This window comes from Oncorhynchus masou, chromosome 6 (genome assembly GCF_036934945.1).
Source record: "Oncorhynchus masou masou isolate Uvic2021 chromosome 6, UVic_Omas_1.1, whole genome shotgun sequence".
Lineage (NCBI taxonomy): Eukaryota > Metazoa > Chordata > Actinopteri > Salmoniformes > Salmonidae > Oncorhynchus > Oncorhynchus masou.
The window spans coordinates 42,068,448-42,093,965 of record NC_088217.1 but is presented as its reverse complement, the minus strand read 5'-3'; the positions used below and the strand labels follow the sequence as shown (position 1 = coordinate 42,093,965).

Below are 25,518 nucleotides of genomic sequence, written 5' to 3'. Positions count from 1 at the left end.
CATGGTAACTGTTGAACATATGTTGTTTTCCCTGTTTTCATTTGTCTCATTATACCTGCGTTGTTCTTGATGGTGTTATTACAGTGTTGCCCTCTGAGGCTTACACAATAGCACACCTTTACCATTACCGTTGATCAGACGTTGTGGGGAGGTTTTACAGCCATGTGTCTCCCTCCATATTGACCTGTGACCTTTGTGCTTCAGAGAATGTAGGGCGCTTAGTCACCCCAGCCAAAAAGCTGGAGGACACCATCCGCCTGGCCGAATTGGTCATCGAGGTTCTCCAACAGAATGAGGAGCACCATGCAGAGGTGAGTACATTACACACACTGTCTGTCTGTCTGTCTGTCTGTCTGTCTGTCTGTCTGTCTGTCTCGCTCTCTCTCTCACACACACACACACACACATTATGTCTAATATATTCCTATCAAACACTGTGCAAAGTGACCAGGGAAAATCCAAAGTCAGTTATTACCAGAGCAGAGAATGAATAACTACAGAGAACCATGCAGCATTTATTCTGTGTCTGACTCTGTGTTTAACAGGCTACAGTCACAAGTACTGGAAATCAGTCGGTACAGTATTCCTATCTCTGTTTTCTTTCTCCATATCTCACTGGTGCATGCTAGCCAGACAGCACTGGCCTGCACGGTAGGAGGTCAAGGTGTGGTTTCAAAGGTCAAAAAGGTTTCATCATTTCATGTGCACCGGGCTTAGTTTTGGATGACAACGATGAGCAGTGCACAGTTTGACTGGGGGACTTCTGATTGGGTTACTTTGTTTGCTATACATGCCCACCTGGATGTGAAAGCCAGGGGGGCTTTAATTGAACCTATTACCTCATATCCTACCCTAGGCGCTAGCTTGGAAGTTTTTCTCTGTGATGTCACAGTTGCTTTTCCTGTGAACAAGGGTGTCCCCCACAGAAGTTGCATGGGTCTGGTAGAGCAGTGTAGTACAGTGTGTAGTGTAGTGGAGGTTGGGTGTGATGATGATTCACAGACTCGATCATCCTGTTGTTGTATCACACACTTTTTAGTGGCACATGACTGTATTTGTACTTTCCAGAAACGTGAAGAGAATTTACAGACCTCAGTGACCCATTTTTAAACACCAAATGTATCTATTGATTATGTGGCTCGTGCAAGTGCATGGTTTTCCTCGTGTATATCATGTTTATTCACAAAATAGAATGTTTGCATATTTTTTAACAGACCTTGACCTCTTGAGTATGTTTTGAAACAAAAAAAAATGTTCTCTTTGTTTTGGATCATTTCTTTCTTTCACTGTCATCATCGCATATTTTCTGCCCACTAACCATCAGAAGAAAAAAGTCAACACGGGGACACCAACTTTGCAGAAGTGTACCTGACTTAACCCCTTCCTGTTCTCTCATTGTTTGTTTTGTTTGCGGGGAATGTCCGAACAGGGCAAAGAGGTATGTGATAGATCCTGATAACATGACCTCTAACCCTTGCCACCTCCCACCTGCCATGACCCCTAACCCCTGCCACACCCACCTCCCATACTATGTGCATGTCCTGAAGATGCCCAATACCCAGGGATGATCTTAACTGTTCCCATCTTCCTTGTCTAGTAATAGCCTTGTACCCCAACTTCTTCCCTTGTAGTTGCTGTCAGCCCATCCCAGAGAGTTGTGCAAGTGCTTGTTCACACCACGGGTTGCCGTTGGTGATAAGGCATAACCCAACAAGCACTGTGGCAGTGTCCCTGTCTATCATACTTAGACCCCTCCTACTGAAATAGTAGCCTCCCCCACCACCACATCGCCCCCTCACCATCTGGTCTGGTGCAGCTTTCTCTGTCCACCCCAACTGCCACAGCCAACTCTGGTCCCATCCTGTCAGGGAAAGACCTGCTCTGTAGTGCTGTGTGTTTGAGGAAAGCTGTGTGACAGGTAAGAGAGGTGATCCAGTCACCTTGACCCAACAAGCTGATCCTCCTCCATTGTAGACTTGAGTACTCTCAATGGAAAAAGCATGCCATTTGTCAGGGTCAACGTGACCCACTCTATCCCCTCTTGCATTTCTCAAGTGCATTGTTGTGTGAATTTCCCCATTAGAAATGTACACTAACACCTGTCAGTAGACCAGCAGAAGCAGCAATAGACACATCTTCCACTCCCCAACTCAGGACCCTCAGTCACCTCATTCATTCAGTTTGAGTCAATTCCATTTTTATTCAACTCAATTGGCGAATCTAATACAATGTTTGTGTATAGTGTTTGCCATGTCCAGTAAAGACCATTAATTGACTTGAATAGAAATTAAACCGACCCTTACTGTTACTCAATTCAGCATACAATGTGGTGCATTAGAAGATTAATCCTCCTCAAAGCCTATAATGAAGATTTTATTCATGGTTATGAGCTTCACCATTTTGACCCAGAGATCCTGTTGCTGGTTGCTGCTGGCGCTGTCATGCCAACCGTCCCATGCCAGAGTGCATGGGAACATTCACATCACAGAGGTGTGACGATGTGAATGGCTGCTGGCCAAGGCCTCCAATGGAAAGAGATAGGGGAGCATGGGAAGCTGAGTGTTAACCTGCATGAGACCAGTCTGTTCCAGACTCTGTCACTCCACTGATTCTATCTATCCTATGGGGAGGCTCAGAGCAGCTCTGTGTGAATGACTTAGTCAAGGAGCCGTACCTACGCAGTTCTCTGTGTCTCTCTCTGTGGTCCAACAGAACAGCGCACGTTTAGCCGTGCTCAAGCGCAGAACTGAAACACTGCGCTCAAAGCTGTGAAGTGTACTCCAGAGATCTCTGTGTGATGCCTCAGAGGTGACAACTTGACTCTTATTCTGAAAACGAGAGAAAAGAGCCCTTATATACTGTAGATCGGTGGAGTAGCATTCTCTCCCTTTTCCTCTAGAGAATGACAGTGCTGTGAGGCTTGTAGTTAGAGATGTGCTTGTATTATATTTGCATAATCTTATCCTCAATTTGTATTTCTGTCTCTCTCTTTGTATGTTTCTCTACCTGCCTCCCTTTTCCCCTCTTTCACCCTCTATTTATTTTTCTCAAACTTCCTTTATCTTCCCATTCCTCTTCTTCTCTCTCTACCCTCTACCTCTCATTCATTCCACCTTCTATCCCGTTCTCTTTGTCTATGTATTCCTCTCTCCTCTTTCTTTCATTCTTCACTCAATCCATCCTCTCTCTCTCTCTCTCTCTCTCTCTCTCACTCTCTCCCTCTCACTCACTCACTCAATCATTCACACTCTCTCTCTTGCTCTGTCTCTCTCCATCTCTAGGCGTTTGCGTGGTGGTCTGACCTGATGGTGGAGCACGCGGAGACCTTCCTGTCTCTGTATGCGGTGGACATGGACGCAGCTCTGGAGGTGCAGCCCCCTGACAGCTGGGACAGCTTCCCTCTCTTCCAGCTCCTCAATGACTTCCTGAGGACCGACTGTGAGTGACTCCAACCTTGATCCAGGCCCTGAACCAGGGCTACATTATGAACAGGCACGCACAGCGTTTAGCACTCCAGAACCATACAGCACACACTTAACATGAGTGGATCATTCATGTCACATAGGACTGGGTTTTTATTGAATATTCATTGTGGTTGGTCTTGGCAAACTGGAGAAACTAAAACCTAGAGTTGAGATCTAATGTTACTTTCCCACAGCATGATCCTTTCTGCATTTGACTTCAGTATAATGAAAGGGATGAAGGTAATTGAGAGGACAATAGGGCGCTATGGGAGCTTCGCAGTAAGAGCTGAGAGACTAACAGTGAAATGGTTGCTGTGGGCCCTGTCATCTCCCTAATGAACTGCAGTTGCCGTAGGAGCACTGTCCAGGGTGCTGAAAGCGTGAGCCAGAAAAGAAACACTTACCACTGCCTTTGTGAAGTGAACCTACACTGGCTAATTGTCCCTGGGGAATGTCTCCTTTTAGCTTGTCAGCCAGGAGTCTGGAAGGATGTAATGCAGTCTGTTGTTCACCTGCAGTGGCTTAATGGACTTAGACTGGAACAGCTTGTTATGCTCACTTGCTACTGCTGCACAATTGGCCACATTCACAGTGGCATTTTATTTTTTAAATAGCCGATTGGTTATTCACATTGCAATGATCATAGTTACTAGACCATCTGGATACAAGCCAAAAAGAAGGGCGAAATTAATGGTATTCTTCCCCAATTGACTTTTATAATACCAAAGGCTCCAGTGATCACTGTATGTCAACACATGATGTGTTGGATTTCATAGTGCACACTTTACATACAGTATAACTGATGTAGCAGACATGGACTAATTCCATGTAATACTAGTCATTCTAATTCACATGACTTTGACAGCATAACTCAACATGCAAACCGCACACGGTGATGAGTGATATGGTCACCAAAATAGCATCCATCTATCCGTCTCCCTCAGGGTCCTCCACAGCATACAATGTCAAAATCTACACTTCACACACAGTGCAACATCCCCACAACTACCATTCCATATCACAGGGGCATTTTACACAGAAGGTCATTTGTTTTGTCTCCCCACAGCAGCTAGCTTATATGGCAGGAAATAGCCCTAGCACCAGACAGGCGCCAAAAGTCAGACGCCATTGAAGCAGTTAATGAGATCTAAAACAGAAGTGGCTGGGAGAGGGGCGAGCCCTGCATCCTCACTTCTGGTCAAATACATCAAAGTGTACAGCAGCCGCTCAAGTGGCTAATTGGAGAGCGGCAATCAAGGAACAAAATAAGCATCGCACCTACTGTGTATCATCGACCTTGACTTCTATACACGCAGCACACAGATATAGCCTACAAACACACACACACACAGAGAGGGAGAGCGAGCGCTCAAAGGGATAAAATACAGACCCACTGTGTGGAGCCGTGAGCCATCACATTAGCACACACTGGCCTCCATTTTATCACCCGTGGTCTGTGTTAGCGTTGCCTTTTTACCAGTTGAATATAGAGTAATCATGCCTTATCTGAAAAAAAACTATAGGCAACAGATATACAACAGAGAGAATAGTCTAGTACGGTAGCTGATAGCGAGGAGCTAGACTACTATTAGCTTCCTTCTGATAGGACTCAAAAGCTTAAAGCAAGGGGTCCAAGCATAGCTTTCATAAGACCAGTGTAACGAACCTCGTCCTCCTCTTCTGAAGAGGAGAAGCGAGAAGGATCGGAGGACCAAAACGCAGCGTGGTAAGTGTCCATAATGTTTATTTTAAAACATAAACTGAACACTGCGAAATACAAAACAATAAACGTGAAATGAACGAAACAGTCCAGTGTGGCGACAAACACTGATACGGAAGACAAACACCCACAACCCAAAACTGAAACCCAGGCTACCTAAGTATGATTCTCAATCAGGGACAACAATTGACAGCTGCCTCTGATTGAGAACCATACTAGGCCGAACTCAAAAACCAACATAGAAAAACAAACATAGACTGTCCACCCAACTCACACCCTGACCATACTAAAACAAAGATAAAATAACAGAACTATGGTCAGAACGTGACAACCAGTCCTTTCAAAGACAGCGATCACTTCAAGGAAGACAGGAAGGAGAAGCATTTCCAAGTCATTCTCCCTTGGCTGTTGAATTGATAATTGTTCCTTTGGTGTTACAATTTAATGAATGACTTAATATATGCTCATTCCTGTCTCAGATAACCTGTGCAACGGGCAGTTCCATAGACACCTGCAGGACCTGTACGCCCCCCTTGTGGTGCGATATGTGGACCTCATGGAGTCATCTATCGCCCAGTCCATCCACAGGGGCTTCGAGAGGGAGTCCTGGGAGCCTGTCAAGTAAGGGCACCTCAACATCTAGAATCAACACCCTATTGTAATGATTATATGTCCTGGGTGCTACACAGTTTCGGCATTCAAGTTGGCTATAGCAGAAACTGACAGGCATCCAGACTAGTCATACTGCAGTAGCCTAAGCATACCTTTCTTCATGTAGGCCAATTAATCAATGAAGGATGTTGGGTTCTACCCAACATACAATATAGGTAGATGATAATATCTTTTCAAACATGAATTACTGTCAATGATTGTAGGCTTTCCTGTTCATATTAAAATAAATATTCAGATTTTTTGGGGTGATCATTTGTACCACGTATTTGTACATGAACTAGGTTGATATCCACATAAATGATGTATACTGAATAAAATATAAAAACAACATATAAACTGTAGGTCCCATGTATCACGAGCAACAATAAAAGATCCCAGAAATGTTCCATATGCACAAAAAGCTTATTTCTCTCAAATGTTGTGCGCAAATGTGTTTACATCCCTGTTAGTGAGCATTTCTCCTTTGCCAAGATAATCCATCCACCTGACAGTTATGGCATATCAAGAAGCTGATTAAACAGCATGATCATTACACAGCTGCACCTTGTGCTGGGGACATTAAAAAGCCACTCTGAAATGTGCAGTTTTGTCACACACATAATGCCAACGATGTCTCAAGTTTTGAGGAAGCGGGCAATTGCCATGCTGACTGCAGGAATGTCCACCAGAGCTGTTGCCAGAGAATGTAATGTCCATTTCTCTAGCATAAGCCACCTCCAACGTCGTTTTAGAGAATTTGGAAGTACTTCCAACCGGCCTCACAACCGTAGACCACGTGTAACCATGCCAGTCCAGGACCTCCACATCCTGCTTCTTCACCTTTGGGATCATCTGAGACCAGCCACCCAGACAGATGATGAAACTGAGGAGTGTTTCTGTCTGTAATAAAGCCCTATTTTGACTTAACCTAATTCTGATTGGCTGGGCCTGGCTCTCCAGTGGGTGGGCCTGGCTCCCAAGTGGGTGTGACTATGCCCTCCCAGGCCCACCCATAGTTGTGCCCCTGTCTAGTCATGTGAAATCCATAGATCAGGGCCTAATTCGTTTATTTCAATTGATTGATTTCCTTTTATGAACTATAACTAACATTTTTGTTCAGTATATATTTGTGGGCAATTGTGTAAAAATATTTGGTAACTATTTACTTTGACTACATATCCATAACACATGTATTACTCATAAGTATTTCATGAACATGTTATAACAGGTCTCAACCCCAATATTAAAGGTTCACTAAAAATATCCATAGCATATCTATAGCATATTCATGTTATGCTATGCAAGAGCTCATTTTTATGTATCTTAATAGATCCATCATTACAATGACAGTTTAGTATCATCATTATGGCTGTTCTCAAAAGTATGCTTCTGCCATACCAGTGTTAGTGAATTTTCCAAAATGCCAAACCATGTTAATGATGCTGATATATAGCCTGTACCAGCCCCATTTCCCCCACCTGCCGGTATAGGCCCATGACTTACCTTCTTCTTCTTCTCACTGAGGTAAATGGTGCATAAAGTTCCCCACGGATTTGAATCCTCTGGGTATATTGTACAGATCAAATTGTGTAGTTGAGGGTCATATCATAACTCTTTCATATCTCATTAGCAACTCTCATTCACATCACAATTAAGTAGGTCATACTGGTCTATAACCCACACATGAAAGATCTATCTATGTATGTATTCTATGCAGTCACATTCGAGTCAAATCTGTTTTCACATTCATAAAGCATTTATAGCTATGCACTTCATGGTAATTACCTGTACAGTTTGCCACTGATCTATAACACCAACATTAAAGGTCTATGTATGAATTCTATGCAGTCAATGTAATATTATTTATATTTTCCTATTCATAAAGCATTTATAAACGTGCCTCAATTATCAAAAAGAACACAGACACAACACAGAATTTGAAAGGAAATATGAACATTTTTATTTACATTTTCTAGATGTAGCACATAAATCAATTGCTGAGGACATTGCCGAAGTATCTTACTATTCACATTTTTCTGTTATACTTTTCTTAAATAGATTTAACAAAGATTGATATTTATTGTATTAATATTCAATTCCTCATTTCAGACTCATAGCTAGCAATAACTATTTTAGTATGTAGTATTTAGTATGTATTCACTAATGTTGCTAGCTAGCTAGCTTAGCTCGTGGCAATGTCAACACATTTTCCAACTTTGTCAATAAAAGTTAAACTCATCATAAAACTCAGAAGACATTTAGTTAATAATGGTAGCTATCTGTTTATTTTAAGACATACATTGTACTTTTGGACATTATGAGGTGAAAAATATCTATATCATATCGTCCTCCATTTGGCAAATCTGACCATAAGTCTATCCTCCTGATTCCTGCTTACAAGAAAAAACTTGAACAGGAAGTATCAGTGACGCACTGAATTAGAAAGTGGTCCGATGAAGTGGATGCAGTTTCGCTAGCACAGACTTGAATATGTTCCGCGATTCATTTGATGGCATTGAAGAGTTTACCACATCAGTCAACAGCTTCATTAATAAGTGCATTGACGATGTCATCCCCACAGTGGCCGTACGTACATATCCCAACCAGAAGCCATGGATTACAGCCAACATACACATTGAGCTAAAAGCTAGAGCTGCCACTTTCAATGAGTGGGATACTAATCCAGACGCTTATAAGAAATCCCGCTGTGTCCTCCGACGAACCATCAAACAGGCAAAGCATTCATACAAGACCAAGATCGAATCTTATTACACCAGCTCTGATGCTCGTCAGATGTGGCAGGGCTTGAAAACTATCATGAATTACAAAGGTCAGTCGCGAGCTGTCCAGTGACGCGAGCCTACCAGACGAGCAAAATTTCTTCTATGCTCGCTTCAAGGCTAGGAACACTGAACCATGCATGAGAGCACCAGCTGTGCTGGATGACTGTGTGATCACGCTCTCCGTATCCAGTGTGAGTAAGAACTTTAAACAGGTTAAAGTTCACAAGGCCACAGGGCAAGAAGGATTACCAGAACACCTTCTCAGAACATGCGCTGACCAGCTGGCAGCTGTCTTCACTGACATTTTCAGCCTCTCCCTGACGCAGTCTGTAATACTTACATATTTTAAGCAGACCACCATAGTCCCTGTGCCCAAGAATGCCAAGGTAACCTGTCTAAGTGACTATCACTCCTTAGCACTCACATATGTAACCATGAAATGCTTTGAAAGGATGGTCATGGCTCACATCAACATCATCATCCCAGACACTCTGGACCCACTCCAATCTGCATACCGCCACAACAGATCCACAGATGAATCGATCTCCATTGCACTCCACTCTACCCTTTCCCACATGGACAAAAGGAACACCTATGTGAGAATGCTGTTCATTGAGTACAACTCAGTGTTCAACACCATAGTAACCTCCAAACTCATCACTAAGTTAAGGACCCTATGTTTCAACACCTTGCTCTGTAACTGGATCCTGGACGGCCCCAGGTGATGAGGGTAGGAAACAATGTATCCGCCACTTTGACCCTCAACACGAGAGCCACTCAGGGGTGTGTGCTTAGTCTTCTCCTGTACTCCCTGTTCACCCATGACTGCATGGCCGCGCACGACTCCACAACACCACCTCTCCCATAATGTCAGCATGTTTCATATTTAATAATATACATCATTTAGATGTAACTCTGACATATACATTGTGAAATCTCTTAAAGTTACAATGTTTCCATTATAATGTCTTAAATGATATCACAAAACAATAAATTATCTGACATGATAAGTCCCTCACGACCATTTCCCACATTCTTTGTATTAGAAATATTGTTTCATTATCCACTTTTGGATGTTGGGATTTTGGGCTGGAAGAATCTCTTTGTAACAAAAGGGTTATTTCCCCTTAATACTGCATGGCAAGGGAGAGAAAGTTCCTGCAAGGTATTTACAACCGTCATAAAACTGGCCACCTCCCCCAGGAGTGTCTTGAAACGGCACCTTTGATCTCCATCCAGGAGGGCAAGTCATGGCACTAGTCACTTTATTCCTACCTACAGTATATGTACGTACAGTTGAAGTCTGAAGCTTACATACACCTTAGCCAAATAGATTTAAACTCAGTTTTTCACAATTCCTGACATTTATAGTAAAACTTCCATGTCTTAGGTCAGTTAGGATCACCACTTTATTTTAAGAAAGTGAAATGTCAGAATAATAGTAGAGAATGTAACGGCATTCTTCCTCCTCTTCTGAGGAGGAGTAGCGAGAAGGATCGGAGGACCAATGCGCAGCGTGGTAAGTGTCCATAACGCTTATTTTAAGACATAAACTGAACACTATATGAAATATAAAACAATAAACGTGAACATGAACGAAAACCGAAACAGTACCGTGTGGCAACAAACACTCACACGGAAACAAACACCCACCATTCAAAAGTGAAATCCAGGCTACCTAACTATGATTCTCAATCAGAGACAACTAATGACACCTGCTTCTGATTGGGAACCATACTAGGCTGAATTAGAAAAACACACATAGACTGCCCACCCCAACTCACGCCCTGACCATACTAAATAAAGACAAAACAAAGGAAATAAAGGTCAGAACGTGACAGAGAATAATTTATTTCAGCTTTTATATCTTTCATCACATTACAAGTGGGTCAGAAGTTTACATACACTCAATTAGTATTTGGTAGCATTGCCTTTAAATTGTTTAACTTGGGTCAAATGTATCGGGTGGTCTTCCACAAGTTTCAAACAATATGTTGGGTGAATTTTTGCCCATTCCTCCTGGCAGAGCTGGTGTAACTGTGTCAGGTTTGTAGGCCTCCTTGCTCGCACACGCTATAAGATTGAGGTCAGGGCTTTGTGATTGCCACTCCAATACCTTGACTTTGTTGTCCTTACGCCATTTTGCCACAACTTTGGAAGTATGCTTGGGGTCATTGTCCATTGGGAAGACCCATTTACGACCAAGCTTTACTTTCCTGACTGATGTCTTGAGATATTGCTTCAATATATCCACCTAATTTTCAATTCCTCATGATGCCATCTATTTTGTGAAGTGCACCAGTCCCTCCTGCAGCAAAGCACCTGAACAACATGATGCTGCCACCCCCGTACTTCACGGTTGGGATGGTGTTCTTCGGCTTGCAAGACTCCCCCTTTTTCCTCCAAACATAACAATGGTCATTATGGCCAAACAGTTCTATTTTTGTTTCATCAGACCCCATGTGCAGTTGCAAAACGTAGTCTGGCATTTTTATGGTGGTTTTGGAGCAGTGGCTCCTTCCTTACTGAGGGCCCTTTCAGGTTATGTCGATATAGGACTCGTTTTACTGTGGACATAGATACTTTTGTACCTGTTTCCTCCTGCATCTTCACAAGGTCCTTTGCTGTTGTTCTGGGATTGATTTGCACTTTTCACACCAAAGTACGTTAATCTCTATGAGACAGAACACATCTTCTTCCTGAGAAATGGGGGCTGCGTGGTCCCATGGTGTTTATACTTGCGTACTATTGTTTGTACAGATGAACGTGGTATCTTCAGGCGTTTGGAAATTGCTCCCAAGGATGAACCAATATTTTTTCTGGGGTCTTGGCTGATTTCTTTTGATTTTCCCATGATGTCAAGCGAAGAGGAACTGAGTTTGAAGGTAGGCCTCCACAGGTACACCTCCAATTGACTCAAATGATGTCAATGAGCCTATCAGAAGCTTCTAAAGCCATGACATCATTTTCGGGAATCTTCCAAGCTATTAAAAGCCAGAAGAATGCTAGGCTGTCACCTGGAAGTGATGCCACCATGACTTACCTCTCATCTGCAGTCATCTGCAAACATTGAGAATGATAGAGACTTCTAGTTGCCAAAAGGCCGTATTAGCATCGGCAGCGCCATATTAGCATGGACAGCGCCATTGAGGGCTTCCAGCATTTTATTGTAGTCAACTGGGTGGGACATCCAACTTCGTTGGCTGATCCCTCCTGATGACCTTGTTGGAGTTATGTCCAACCGGGTCATCAGGCGGGACCAGCCAATCGTGAAGAAGAACATTGACTACTTCTAAATGGAGATAGCCTCCATGTCACTGCCTATGCTGTCACATACGCTAGAATGGCACATATACAAGATGAGTTCTTTATATATCTCTATGGTCACTTTAATTTGTCCTGTTTTAAAAGGTCTGTAATGTGCAAAAGTACAATGTAAACAGTGAAATAGCTAACATTGTTAACAAAATGTTGAATAAGTGGGAAAAACTTGTCACACCCTGACCTTTAGTATTCTTTGTTTTCTTTGTTATTTTGGTTAGGTCAGGGTGTGACATGGGTGATGTATGTGTTTATGTCTTGTCTAGGTGTTTTGTATGTTTATGGGCGTGTTTTCCTATCTAGGTGTTTTTTGTACGTCTATGGTTGCCTAGATTGGTTTTCGATTAGAGGCAGCTGTCTATCGTTGTCTCTGATTGGGAACCATATTTAGGCAGCCATATTCTGTGGGTATTTTGTGGGTGATTGTTCCTGTTGCAGTGTTTAGTCCCGTTACGGGACTGTTTCATCTTCGTTCCTTTTTGTCGGTTTGTTGTTTTTGTTCGGTATTTAAGTATTCCCATTAAATATGGATTATCATCACGCTGCATCACCCGAAGACAATCGTTACAACACTAGCTAGCTTTACCACCTTGTGTTATTACTTTTTACTCACTAAAATAGTTATTGCTAGCTATCAGTCTGAAATGGTGAATTGAATTTGAATTCTTTGAATATGAATCTTTGTTAAATCTATTCAAGAAAAAATAACTGAAAAATGTCAATAGTAGGATTCTTTGGCAATTGTTTTCTGTGCTAGCTAGCTAACGTTACATATGGAAAATGGAAATAAAATACCATTCTGTACTGTGTTTGTATTCTTTTTGATAAGTGAGGCATGTTTATAAATGTCTTATAAATGCTTTATGAATGAAAAAATAGAAATGACAGTACATTAACTGTATAAATTCGTACCAGCCCCATTCAGCCTCGTGTGGGGAATGGGGCTGGTACAGGCTATATATCAGCATCGTTATCTAAATGTTGTTTGGCGTTTTGGCATATTCACTAACACTGGTATGGCAGAAGCATACTTTTGACAACAGCCATAATGATGACACTAAGCATTTCGCTACACTCGCATTAACATCTGCTAACCATGTGTATGTGACAAATGAAATTTGATTTGATTTGATTTAATGATGCATCTATAAAGATACATAAATATGTACTCTTGCATAGCATGACATGAATGCACTATAGATATGCTATGAATATATTTCATTAACCTTTAATAATGTTGTTGAGACCTGTTGTAAAGCGTTCAAGAAATACTTAAATATGTGTACTAAATGTGTTGTGGATATGTAGTCAAAGTAAATCGTTACCAAATATATTAATTTTTACTAGCAAGATTATTTACTATCTATTGAATTCAAATGTTTCCTATTGCAGCTAAGACCATATGTCTGAAAATGTTGTCGGAAACATTTTTCCTCTGTTTGGTATTCCCTAGTGTTCATATGGTATCCCTTGTATCAACGTCAAAGCTTTTTGCTGTCACCATATGTTGAGTTATCAATTGTTAACTATATTTAGTCATTGTTCTCTTCAATGCTGATAAGACACGCTTTACACATAATTTTTCAACATTAGATTTGTCTCTTCTATTCATTGCAACTATACCCTTACTTGTTTCAACTTAATAACGGCTATTTGTCTTGTAAATTTGCTCTGCCTCACCAATTGTTTTTCTTTTTCTTGGCATTGCTTCACTTTCCCTTTTAAAACACATCCATATTACCACTGTTATAGCACATCTTATTTCTATTTGACTTGATGTCTGTTTCCCCTACACAGGAGCCTAACAAGTCATCTTCCTGATTTGAGTCTACCAAATGTCAAGCTCCAAATGCCCAAAGTACCAAATCTACCACCAGTTAGCCTTCTAACAATGCCTAGCTTTTCTACACCCAACTGGATAGCAGCTACATGTGACTCAGAGTGTGTATTGAGTCTCTGCTGGAGCCTGAAACATGAAAAATGCATGTGTGTTTTTGGCATGAACATGTCACATGTCCTCTGAAGTACTGGCTCAATTTCTGGAGATGTACAGGCAATATCCACCAATCCTAATTTAGATGGGGGCAGCTTTGGCCTTGTTGATTTGACTTGGTTAGCTAATGGCAGCTACTCAACAATAGGCCACAATAAAACATTGACACATTTTACTCATACTGTAGTAGGGCCTGTAGTGCATTTGTAAAACCAACCATGCATAACGTGCAGAAGTAGGAGAGCTTTGATCAGCCCTAGGGCTCCTGGTGCTTGTCTTTACTGAGCCTCTCAGATACGCCTACTTTAAAACAGATCATGTTCACTCATTCACACCATGATAATGATCCCACTTTTATATTGACGGAATATGAAATTAAGTCCCATTTCATTAGTGATTCTGCCAGTTGTAAAACTCCATGTCTACCTGTTGGCTCTTAGCAGCCCTCTCGGGGAACCAAGGAGAGACACAGCATGCAGATAATTGCAAAGCTATGTTTAGGTATGTTGATCAAAAGCACTTCTTCTGCACTTTGAGGTACACCTGACACATTACCAAAGTGAAACATTTTCAGCACCAGCTACTAAAAATGTGTGAAAGGAGAGAGAGAGATTAAATGAATACATTCGCTCCCAAATTGTAAAGACACTGCTCTGTCAAAGATAGGTCTCAACTAAAAGCAGATTTGGTATCTTGTAAATAAGCCATAAAGACTAAGCCAATCTCACCCCACAAAATAAAACTCAAACACAGCCTTGACACAATCACATTGTTGATAATTAGGAATGAACAGGCTCAGCCTATTCTAAAATATATAGTAAAACACCTCCTGTGATCTGATGTTCTTTTTCCAGGATCCAAGTTGTCCCAGTGTTCTTATTGTTCTACCTGCAGCCATGTTCATGCCAAGGCCCTAGCATGGGGAGTGGGGTTAGAGTAGGCAGTGTTTCAAAATGGAGAACCATCAATGGCTTTTCATTTTCCTCCTACTGCATGTGTTTGAACTGAAGGGTGGAAAGACACAAATTACATTTCAAGCTGATTGGAAAACACCAAGAATGGGAAATGCTAAATTACACATCATTATTAAATGAGGCCCTACCCAAGCTAGTGTTTAAAAGTATTTAATTTGTGTCTTTCCATCACATGTATCTGATCTCCAGTCTGCCACAGTGTGCTAGGGAGGATAAGTCCCTGTTTACCCTGTGTTGGAGCTCTTACCTGTGGGCACTAGTTGTGAGGAGGCCCCTGCGTGTCTGGAGAGACCTGTGTGGCTGGAGAGATCTGCTCTCTCTTTCTACAGGGTTTGGGGGAAGGGGACAGGGAATGGGAGTGGGATACAGTCTCCATCACCGCATCAGAAAGCAACCCCACCCTTCCTTGTGTGTTTTCCCAGAATGCACTAACTAACTGACCAACCTGCAGTGTGCATGGACCTCTACTCTTCCCCTGGTTTTGATAACTACTCAACTCTGAGGTTATTAATTGGTTAAAGACATACTCATGTCTGTTTATTTTTACCATACACTGATTGGGACCTTGATGAACACAATTCATAGAACCTAATTGGCCAGGAATAGATCAAAGATATAGTATCTTCCATTCAAAGTATTTTAGAACCAATCGGTAAATGGTGAAAATAACCCAAACAAATGGAATCCTGAGACCTAGATTTGCCCATCCTCTCTGATCCTTGATGTAGTCCTCTACACCCCATGTGTTCTCCTGTTGGGTAACAGCGCTCTAACGTTTAACCTCTTAGCTGTGACCCCTGACCTGTGCCCCGTTCTTCCTGCCCAGTAATGGCTCGGGGACATCCGAGGATCTGTTCTGGAAGCTGGATGCGCTGCAGACCTTCATCAGAGACCTGCACTGGCCTGAGGAGGAGTTTGGCAAACACCTGGAGAGCAGGCTCAAACTCATGTCCAGCGACATGATTGAGTCCTGCGTCAAACGGTGAGAGAACGCTCCTGAATGGGACCCTTGCACTTGCTTACACACAATTACACACATACACATACACATATACCACTAACCTTGTGGGGACACACAATTCAGTCCCATTCAAAATCCTATCTTCCCTAACCCTTACCCAAACCTTAACCCTAACCCTTAACCTTAACCCAAAAACCTAACCTTAACCCTAAACTTAACCCTAGCTCCTAACCCTAACACTAGACCTAATTCTGACCCTAATTATAACATTAAACCTTCTAGAAATAGCAAGTATAGATTAAAACATTACACACACAGTATAGTGCTCCACAACCTCTCTCCTTTCTCTGTCCCGGTCTCCAGAACGAGGGTGGCCTTTGAGGCCAAGCTCCAGAAGAGCGGTCGGACCACAGACCTCCGCGTGCCTCAGTCCATCTGCACCATGTTCAACGTGATGGTGGATGCCAAGGCCCAGTCAGCCAAGCTGTGTGCCATGGAGCTGGGACAGGAGGTAGAGGATTCCTTCATCCCTCTAGTCTTTAACCAGTCTTAGATCAGACGTCAGATACCAGTCTTATATCAGACATCAGATACCAGTCTTATATCAGACATCAGATACCAGTCTTATATCAGACATCAGATACCAGTCTTATATCAGACATCAGATACCAGTCTTAGATCAGACATCAGATCAGACATCAGATACCAGTCTTATATCAGACATCAGATACCAGTCTTATATCAGTCTTATATCACATCAGATACCAGTCTTATATCAGACATCAGATACCAGTCTTATATCAGACATCAGATACCAGTCTTATATCAGACATCAGATACCAGTCTTATCAGACATCAGATACCAGTCTTATATCAGACATCAGATACCAGTCTTATATCAGGCATCAGACACCAGTCTTAGATCAGACATCAGATACCAGTCTTATATCAGACATCAGACACCAGTCTTATATCAGACATCAGATACCAGTCTTATATCAGACATCAGATACCAGTCTTATATCAGACATCAGATACCAGTCTTATATCAGGCATCAGATACCAGTCTTATATCAGGACATCAGACACCAGTCTTAGATCAGACATCAGATACCAGTCTTATATCAGGCATCTTATATCAGGCATCAGATACCAGTCTTATATCAGACATCAGATACCAGTCTTATATCAGACATCAGATACCAGTCTTATATCAGACATCAGATACCAGTCTTATATCAGACATCAGATACCAGTCTTATATCAGACATCAGATACCAGTCTTATATCAGGCATCAGATACCAGTCTTATATCAGGCATCAGACACCAGTCTTATATCAGACATCAGACACCAGTCTTATATCAGGCATCAGATACCAGTCTTATATCAGACATCAGATACCAGTCTTATATCAGGCATCAGACACCAGTCTTATATCAGACATCAGACACCAGTCTTATATCAGGCATCAGATACCAGTCTTAGATCAGACATCAGATACCAGTCTTATATCAGACATCAGATACCAGTCTTATATCAGGCATCAGATACCAGTCTTATATCAGGCATCAGACACCAGTCTTATATCAGGCATCAGACACCAGTCTTATATCAGGCATCAGACACCAGTCTTATATCAGACATCAGATACCAGTCTTATATCAGACATCAGATACCAGTCTTATATCAGACATCAGATATCAGACATCAGATACCAGTCTTATATCAGACATCAGATACCAGTCTTATATCAGACATCAGATACCAGTCTTATATCAGACATCAGATACCAGTCTTATATCAGACATCAGATACCAGTCTTATATCAGACATCAGATACCAGTCTTATATCAGACATCAGATACCAGTCAGTCTTATATCAGACATCAGATCAGTCTTATATATCAGATACCAGTCTTATATCAGGCATATCACATCAGATACCAGTCTTATATCAGACATCAGATACCAGTCTTATATCAGACATCAGATACCAGTCTATATCAGACATCAGATACCAGTCTTATATCAGACATCAGATACCAGTCTTATCAGACATCAGACATCTTAGATACCAGTCTTATATCAGACATCAGATACCAGTCTTATATCAGTCTTATATCAGACATCAGATACCAGTCTATATCAGATACCAGTCTTATATCAAACCAGTCTTAGATACTTCCAGTCTTATATCAGACATAAGACACCAGTCTTATATCAGACATCAGATACCAGTCTTATATCAGGCATCAGATACCAGTCTTAGATCAGACATCAGATACCAGTCTTATATCAGACATCATACACCAGTCTTATATCAGACATCAGATACCAGTCCACCTCCATCTGCACAGCCTCAGACCAACACAGTTTCCACCTATTATATTCTAGATGTAATATAACGTAAATCATTCTATTGATGTCTAATAGTGATTTCAATAATGTCTCTTTCACTCACTGATTTATATGCTATATCACTGAGCATGTTGCACTGGATATACAGATCAGTATCCACCCTGGAGCAGTACCAATGCACTTTGGGAAAATCATTTTGTGCTCACCAGCTGTGTGTTAGATGTGTATTCTCTTAAAATTGCATGGATTCAGGAGCTCCAGGTCAATTAGAATCAGCATTTCTATGCTTCCATTTCTTTCTATTTGTTTATATTATGTAATGCTATGCTTATACAATACATGTTGTAAAGTAGTACATTGGGTATACTGTATGTATTTCTGTCAAGGTTTTCACTGACATTCGTTTCAATGGCACTTACTGTGATTGCCGTCTCCTGATTTAGCTTTTGCTTGAGTATGTGCTTTTGCTGTAGTCGTTTGCTTTTTCACGATCATCTTTTCATTTCTTTTCTCTATCTTGTGAAAGTTTGTTAGAGATTGGGTAAGTGTGGCTAACAATTCAATTGAAATCTCACTCCCAGTTCCCAAATGTATAATTAGCCGTCAATGCAGTGTTCCCCAGTCTTCCAACACTTGAAATGTTTTGATTTCATTAGCATGTGTGTAGACTGTACTGAATATACATGGGGTAGATTTGACAGTTCTCACCGCTGCACAATCTAGAGACAGATACCAATTATCAGCGCAGAATTAATTAGTCTGAGGTCTTTTACATGGCTCACGTGAAGACAAAGGAATGCTGTCATACTACTGATTAGCATATTGGCCTACTGAGAGACCTGGCAGCAACAAACAGAAGGGAAGGGAGGGGCGCTGGATTTGGACGTCGTGACTAACATGTCTCTCTCCTGACAGAGACAGTACCATTCCCAAATCGATGCTCTCATAGAGGAGACTGTGAAGGAGATGATCACCTTACTGGTAGCAAAGGTGCTGTTGCTGTCTTACTCACATCTGAAAGTGATATTAAATGAATGTTATTTTTAATGTGTTGGACTTGCCAGTAACATAACTCTCTGTCTGTCAGTTTGTGGTCATTCTAGAGAGTGTCCTAGCCAAACTGTCCAGATACGACGAGGGCACTCTCTTCTCCTCCTTCCTCTCTTTCACAGTAAGAACACACTCCTTCTCTCGTTCCCCTCTTTCTCATCGTACACTGCATACAGAACTGGACCCTGATCTTGAAATGATTTTAATCATCATAGGGTAGGATTAGTCTTGTTCAAATATTGTACCTTTAGCAAACATATGTTTAGAGAATGTACAGCTCTCTGCCTCAATTTGCTCATGATAACACTCCCAATACATGAAAAGGTATTTTGAAAAAGTATTTTAGTAGTTTCCTGAACATTGTAATAGAAGTCTAAAAAAAAAAATTGAGTGAACTGTGTTATTACATTTCCTGGCATGACTCACTTAAGCATATTGCAGTCACACACTGAAGCTACACTCACAGTATACAGTTTTTGCAATGAAGAGAATTTGCACCGTTGAAATCTCAAATCTTTCCTTCTCACCTAAACTCTCTGTCTCATTTCAAGGTGAAAGCTGCATCAAAGTATGTGGATGTACCTGTAAGTGGGAGAAGAGCGTTATTATCAGTACTTGTGTTTTTCTTGTTCCAGTCCAAGTGTGCGTGTGTACGTGTTTGTGTGTGTGTCATTCCATCTTCCCTGATATGGATCTGGGCAAAAACAGCCAGCTAGGCATGTCATTGTGAGTGTCTCTGTTGTGTTGTGTAACAAAAACCCACAAAAGCTCAACACGTCACTTTTTAAATGTATGCCATTGTCGGTGGATCTGTGATTGGGCCTCTTATGTCCGCAGGGCCAGAGCCCTAGTTTCTGCATGGTAATTGTTTACTTAAAGCACAAAATGAAATTACACTGGAGAAACATACTAATTTGCACCCTTTGGAACCACTCAGGGATGTGTTAACTAAGTTCAGTTTACAGCGGGTAATACAAATTCATATGACCTCGTCCGCTGGCACAAAGGATGTGTTTCATATACCGGAGAAGAGGCGCGAGGGGGAAATACACACACACACCACACACACACACACACACACACACACACACACACACACACACACACAAATTGAGTGTCTTATTTGCAAACGCATTGTCCTGTTTGAATATTTGAGATGGCATGAGAAATGGCAGCCCTCCTAACAGTCTCTTCAGCAGCCTGATCACGTGTTCCTGGTTCTTCTGTTCACTTTGCACGTGCCCAGACTGTGACAGATGATTCTGGGCCAAGTACATATCTCTAATAGGAAGTTCAGTGAAGAAGACAGCCATAGCCCAGGGTCTATATGCACTGCAAATGAAACACCTCTCCAGAGATGTCAACTGTACATTTTAATACTTTTTTTCTGAGTTGAAAATGACAATTTGATAACACTTTGGGTTGAATGTTTATTTTAATACCTGTCAGTTTTTCATATGCATGTCTTAGAGCTTGACATGACATAACAGTTGATAATAACTTATGTCACTTTGCTGGTCTCCATCACGTTTATTATGAGGTAAACAGGTTTCGGTGCATTGGTGAGACAATGAATTAGTTTTTTTGGGGGCTAATTACTCTTTCCCTCTTGTTCTCAACTCTCTCTCTCTCTCTCTCTCTCTCTCTCTCTCTCTCTCTCTCTCATGTTCTGCAGAAGCCTGGGATGGACATTGCCGACGGTTACGTGACCTTTGTGCGCCATTCTCAGGACATGCTGCGGGATAAGGTCAATGAGGAGGTGTATGTAGAAAGGTTATTTGCCGTAAGTAACCAATGCCGTCTCCTCCCTTACAGGGGGAGGCTCTCCAAGATGTGATAAAACAGTTGGTTCAGAGGGATAAGTCTCATTTTGAACAGCTCTCTGGCTTTTCTTCCGCAGCTGTACAAGTAGCTCTTTCTCTCCTTCTCTCTGTTTCTACCCCTTGCTTTACTTCTACCTCGTCCCTCCCTACTGAATACACTGTGCTCTAGCCTGTGTCCTTTCTACTGAAGTGTTCTGCATCTTTGGTTTATCTCTTGTTTGAGAAGTGCAAAATCTTGAGGAGGATTATCTTAAGCAGTGTTCTCTCTCTGCGAGTCAGCAAACAGGGGTTCGTCAATTAAAGTCCACACAATAGAATGGCCTCCTATAAGATGACTTCATACCGTCTTTACAATTCCCCAGTCTAAATTCTGTCTTCAGTTAGAATACATTGTGTTCTTCCATTAAATTGATCTGTAGCAACATTAATAATCAGATCAAAAGGTTAGGGTTAGTAGGTCGGCTTATGCTGACCAGTTTCCCCACACTGCTGACCCGTTTCCCCACACTGCTGACCCGTTTCCCCACACACTGCTGACCCGTTTCCCCACACACTGCTGACCAGTTTCCCCACACTGCTGACCCGTTTCCCCACACACTGCTGACCCGTTTCCCCGCACACTGCTGACCCGTTTCCCCACACACTGCTGACCCGTTTCCCCACACACTCCTGACCCGTTTCCCCACACACTGCTGACCAGTTTCCCCACACACTGCTGACCTGTTCCCCACACACTGCTGACCCGTCCACCCACACAATGTTGACCCGTTCCCCACACACTGCTGACCCGTTCCCCACACACTGCTGACCCGTTCCCCACACACTGCTGACCCGTCCACCCACACACTGTTGACCCGTTCCCCACACACTGCTGACCCGTTCCCCACACACTGCTGACCCGTTCCCCACACACTGCTGACCCGTCCCCCACATTGGACTATATACCTGACATTTGGAACTGTCCCATTTTGACAATGAGGGCTTCCTCCAACGAAATCTTCCTCTTAGGAACGACAAACAGAAAGGAGGGCCTCTGACCCAGGGCTTATTGTAATGAGGGCTTAGGAAGGATGGGGAGAAATAAAGAAATAACGGAAGAAAGGGAAAGAGAGAAATATAATGAGTTTGTATTTGAGAGTGAATAAAGTGGGGGGAGAAATGAGAAAAGAGAACACTGTCTTAAGGAATAGCCCAAAACCTGCTTATCTATATAATCCTCTGATGCATGTTGACCATTACTCTTTTTGGGGTGAGAGCCTCAGATTGCACCTGTGTGCGTGTGAGGGTGGGTGTTATATGCGTGTGTGTGTGGCTTCCCCTAAGGCCTGCTGGCATGACCTGCCTTCTATCTTATCAGTCTTCACTGAGTGAAAGTGTCTCTTCTCCATGTTTGTTTCTCTTGCTGCTTTGACCTGCTGTTTGGCTTGTATCGTCTTCTCTCAGAAGAGCATTTCTTTTCTGATTATAGCAGAGGCCTCTCTCTCTCTACATATATGTCACTCTCTATCTGTTCTCCCTCTGGCAGTACTGTGGCGTATGAAGGTGTCTTGCTGCGCTGTAGGACTCCTCTATGTTGTCCTTTTCTTGTCGCTCTGCTCAATATGACCAAGGCGTGATGCTGCTGTTTCTATGCGTTCATGCTCAGGGATCAAAAAGCATAAAAACGTCCTTGGTTTTCTGTGTATTTTCCCTTTCCTTCCATCTCTTTCTTTTTCTCACTTGAACCACAATGCCTTTCAACATTTCTTTCAGCTTTACTTTGCAAACACTTTCCCACCTAGCTATATATTTTGAAATGGAACTTATCTCTCATGTCAGATTGTTTTAACACATTATGTCCAGTGGCATGATTCAGAGTCAAATAATCTTTCTGTGTACATCTACTAGCAAGGCCCATCTCCCTCGAGATTCACCCCATACATACATGCATGCACTCAGCATCCCTCCCTTAACAACCTCATTGGCATTCGTACAACACTTTTTTTTTAAAGCTTACAGCACCTGGTATTCCCAGGCGGTCTCCCGTCCAAATACTACCAGGCCTGACCCTGCTTAGCTACCAAGATCAGACATGTTCAGGGTGGTCTGGTCACAAGCCTATTTTCTTTTGCCCATTTTATCCCCGAATTATGACCTTGGCTCATCACTGCAACTCCCAAATGGGCTCGAGAGAGGCAAAGGTCGAGTCATGCATCCTCCGAAACATGACCCGTCTGGCCGTGCTACTTCTTATTACACTGCTCACTTAACCCGGAAGTCAGCCACACCAATGTGTCAGAGGAAACACAGTTCGACTGACGACCAAGTCAGCTTGCATGCGACCGCCCCTGCCACAAGGAGTCACTAGAGTGTGGTGGGCCATGGAAAGCCCCTGGCTAAACACTCCCCTATCCCGGAAGGTGCTGGGCCCATTGTACACCGTCATATGGGGCTGCCGATCACAGCCGGCTGTGACACAGCCTGGGATCGAACCCCAGTCTGTAGGGATGCCTCAGCACTGCGATGTAGTAATTTTGACCGCTGCGCCACTCAGGGACACATTTTGACAGCACAAGAGTGCAGGGATGTTGCCAAAACAGACACTATCGTTTGAATTACTCTACATAGCTCTTAAAATACTTTAATACTTTGAATATTAGTCTGTTTTTGCAACATCTCCACATTGTTAAGCTGTCAAAATTGTGCCCAAATGTTGATGCTCCCCCAAACGACATAGTCTAGGAACATATAACTTCAGCCTTACTGCTTCTTAGACATAAATGTCTGCCTTCACCAACACCCCCCTAAAAAACATGGGGATCATACCACTTTTAAACAGAGAGGGGGAGGGGGCATCTGTTCTGTAAAAATAAGGATGGGGATTGTTTGTTTTGTTCTTTTATTTCCAGGGATAATAATTTATTCCAGAACTATTTATAAAGTAGCACGTGCTGTTGTCTGTAAACAAAATATGCATCCTGTCAGACATAACCAAAGGCCCAATACAGACGTTTTAATATCAATATAAAATAATTTATGGGTAACAATTAAGAATTTTACTCTAATAGATTTATGTTAAAATGGGCAAAGAAATTAGCAAAAAAAAAAAATTCTCTAGGAAGAATTTTGCCCGGATTGTCTGGGAGGGGAAAACTGAAAAATAGCTGTTATTGGCAGAGAGGTTTGGAACTATATTTGTTGTTGGTCTATTAACCAATTTACACCATGGAAAGCATAAACTTCCTCCTGTGCACACCTGCTGATTAGAAGGTCCTGTGTAGATTGCATATTCAACCAGCAACTATCAGCAAATAACACTAATCAAATAGTTTTATCAGCTGTACAATATGATGCAAAACACAGGAAAACTGAATTTTGACTAAACTAGACCTTTAAGATTTCATGTGGTTTTTTTGGGGGGGGGGATAAATTATAACATAATTATTAGGTATTCATGAAGTTATTACCATTTCAACCATGTTATTTCTAAGACAAAAAACAGGTGAACAGCCAATATTAAAGTTAAGTGTAATCAAAATATATTTATCTTGGATAAATACTTTTTTGCTGGGATATTTTTATTTTCAAGAAATAAAACATAAATGCTACCCATCCATGATATCCACTTAAACATAATATGAAATTGATTTGCATTTCAGGTGTTTTGATGTCATCCCATAATAGATTATCAGAAGGCAAGATTTAAATCCTGTACTATTTTATCATAATATAAAACAAATTAAGAGATTGAGATGCTGACCTTGAAAATAACATTATTATTCCTCTGTATTGCTGATCATGAGGCGATTACTTTTCAAATCACACAATGCCTCTATAATATCCCTCATGTACATTTTACACATCTAGACAAAAACCAAAGATCAAAATTCTCTCTTCTGTCTTTTGATCTCCCTTTGACCTGCAATGATTTAAGCCCCACGTTGAGTTGGTACATTTGGTGCCCGTTAGAATAGATAATTTAGAAGGAGCCAAAAGACCAATCAGATGCGTGGAGGGAATGTCTTAGCCCTATAAAGGTTAAAGTCAGATTTAGATGTATGGGTGTGGCCTGAACCCTTCCTAAGACTCCATTCTAATACCCACCCTCAGCCTTAGACCTGAGCAACTGCTCTGAGGAGTAACGACATAAGACGTTCCTCTAAGGAAAATGTCTGTTTTCAATTGTTTCTCCTACCCTAATCCCTTGGGTCCTGATGACATTTGGTCAAGGGTTTAAATGGAATTGTGCATGTGTGTGTTTTGGAGCCAGTTGATCTGGAAGCATACCTTATGTCCCCTCAGGGTTAATTAGGGTGGAGACATGGATTTCTTCAAGACGTCAGTAGTAGTCATATCAGACACAATAAGGATGTGGTTCACTTCATTGAAATACATGTCAGAAGCACTGACTTTAGCCTGGGATGCCGTTTGACATCAGA

General features: G+C 41.9%; 1 protein-coding gene across 5 annotated transcripts in view; it reads left to right on the top strand.

The window, feature by feature from the left end:
- Positions 1 to 25,518, top strand: part of LOC135542073 (calcium-dependent secretion activator 1) — a 186,757-nt gene that overhangs the window by 132,143 nt on the left and 29,096 nt on the right. For 3 of the 5 annotated variants that reach the window (XM_064968710.1, XM_064968708.1, XM_064968707.1), the window contains 9 exons: positions 205 to 311; positions 3,282 to 3,438; positions 5,664 to 5,805; positions 15,733 to 15,888; positions 16,231 to 16,378; positions 19,143 to 19,217; positions 19,315 to 19,398; positions 19,829 to 19,861; positions 20,953 to 21,060. In XM_064968710.1, the coding sequence (XP_064824782.1) occupies positions 205 to 311; positions 3,282 to 3,438; positions 5,664 to 5,805; positions 15,733 to 15,888; positions 16,231 to 16,378; positions 19,143 to 19,217; positions 19,315 to 19,398; positions 19,829 to 19,861; positions 20,953 to 21,060 (1,010 nt within the window). Of the gene's footprint in view, positions 1 to 204; positions 312 to 1,429; positions 1,439 to 3,281; positions 3,439 to 5,663; positions 5,806 to 13,736; positions 13,881 to 15,732; positions 15,889 to 16,230; positions 16,379 to 19,142; positions 19,218 to 19,314; positions 19,399 to 19,828; positions 19,862 to 20,952; positions 21,061 to 25,518 lie in introns of all 5 variants that reach the window. The other 2 variants (XM_064968706.1, XM_064968709.1) reach the window with 2 other exon arrangements.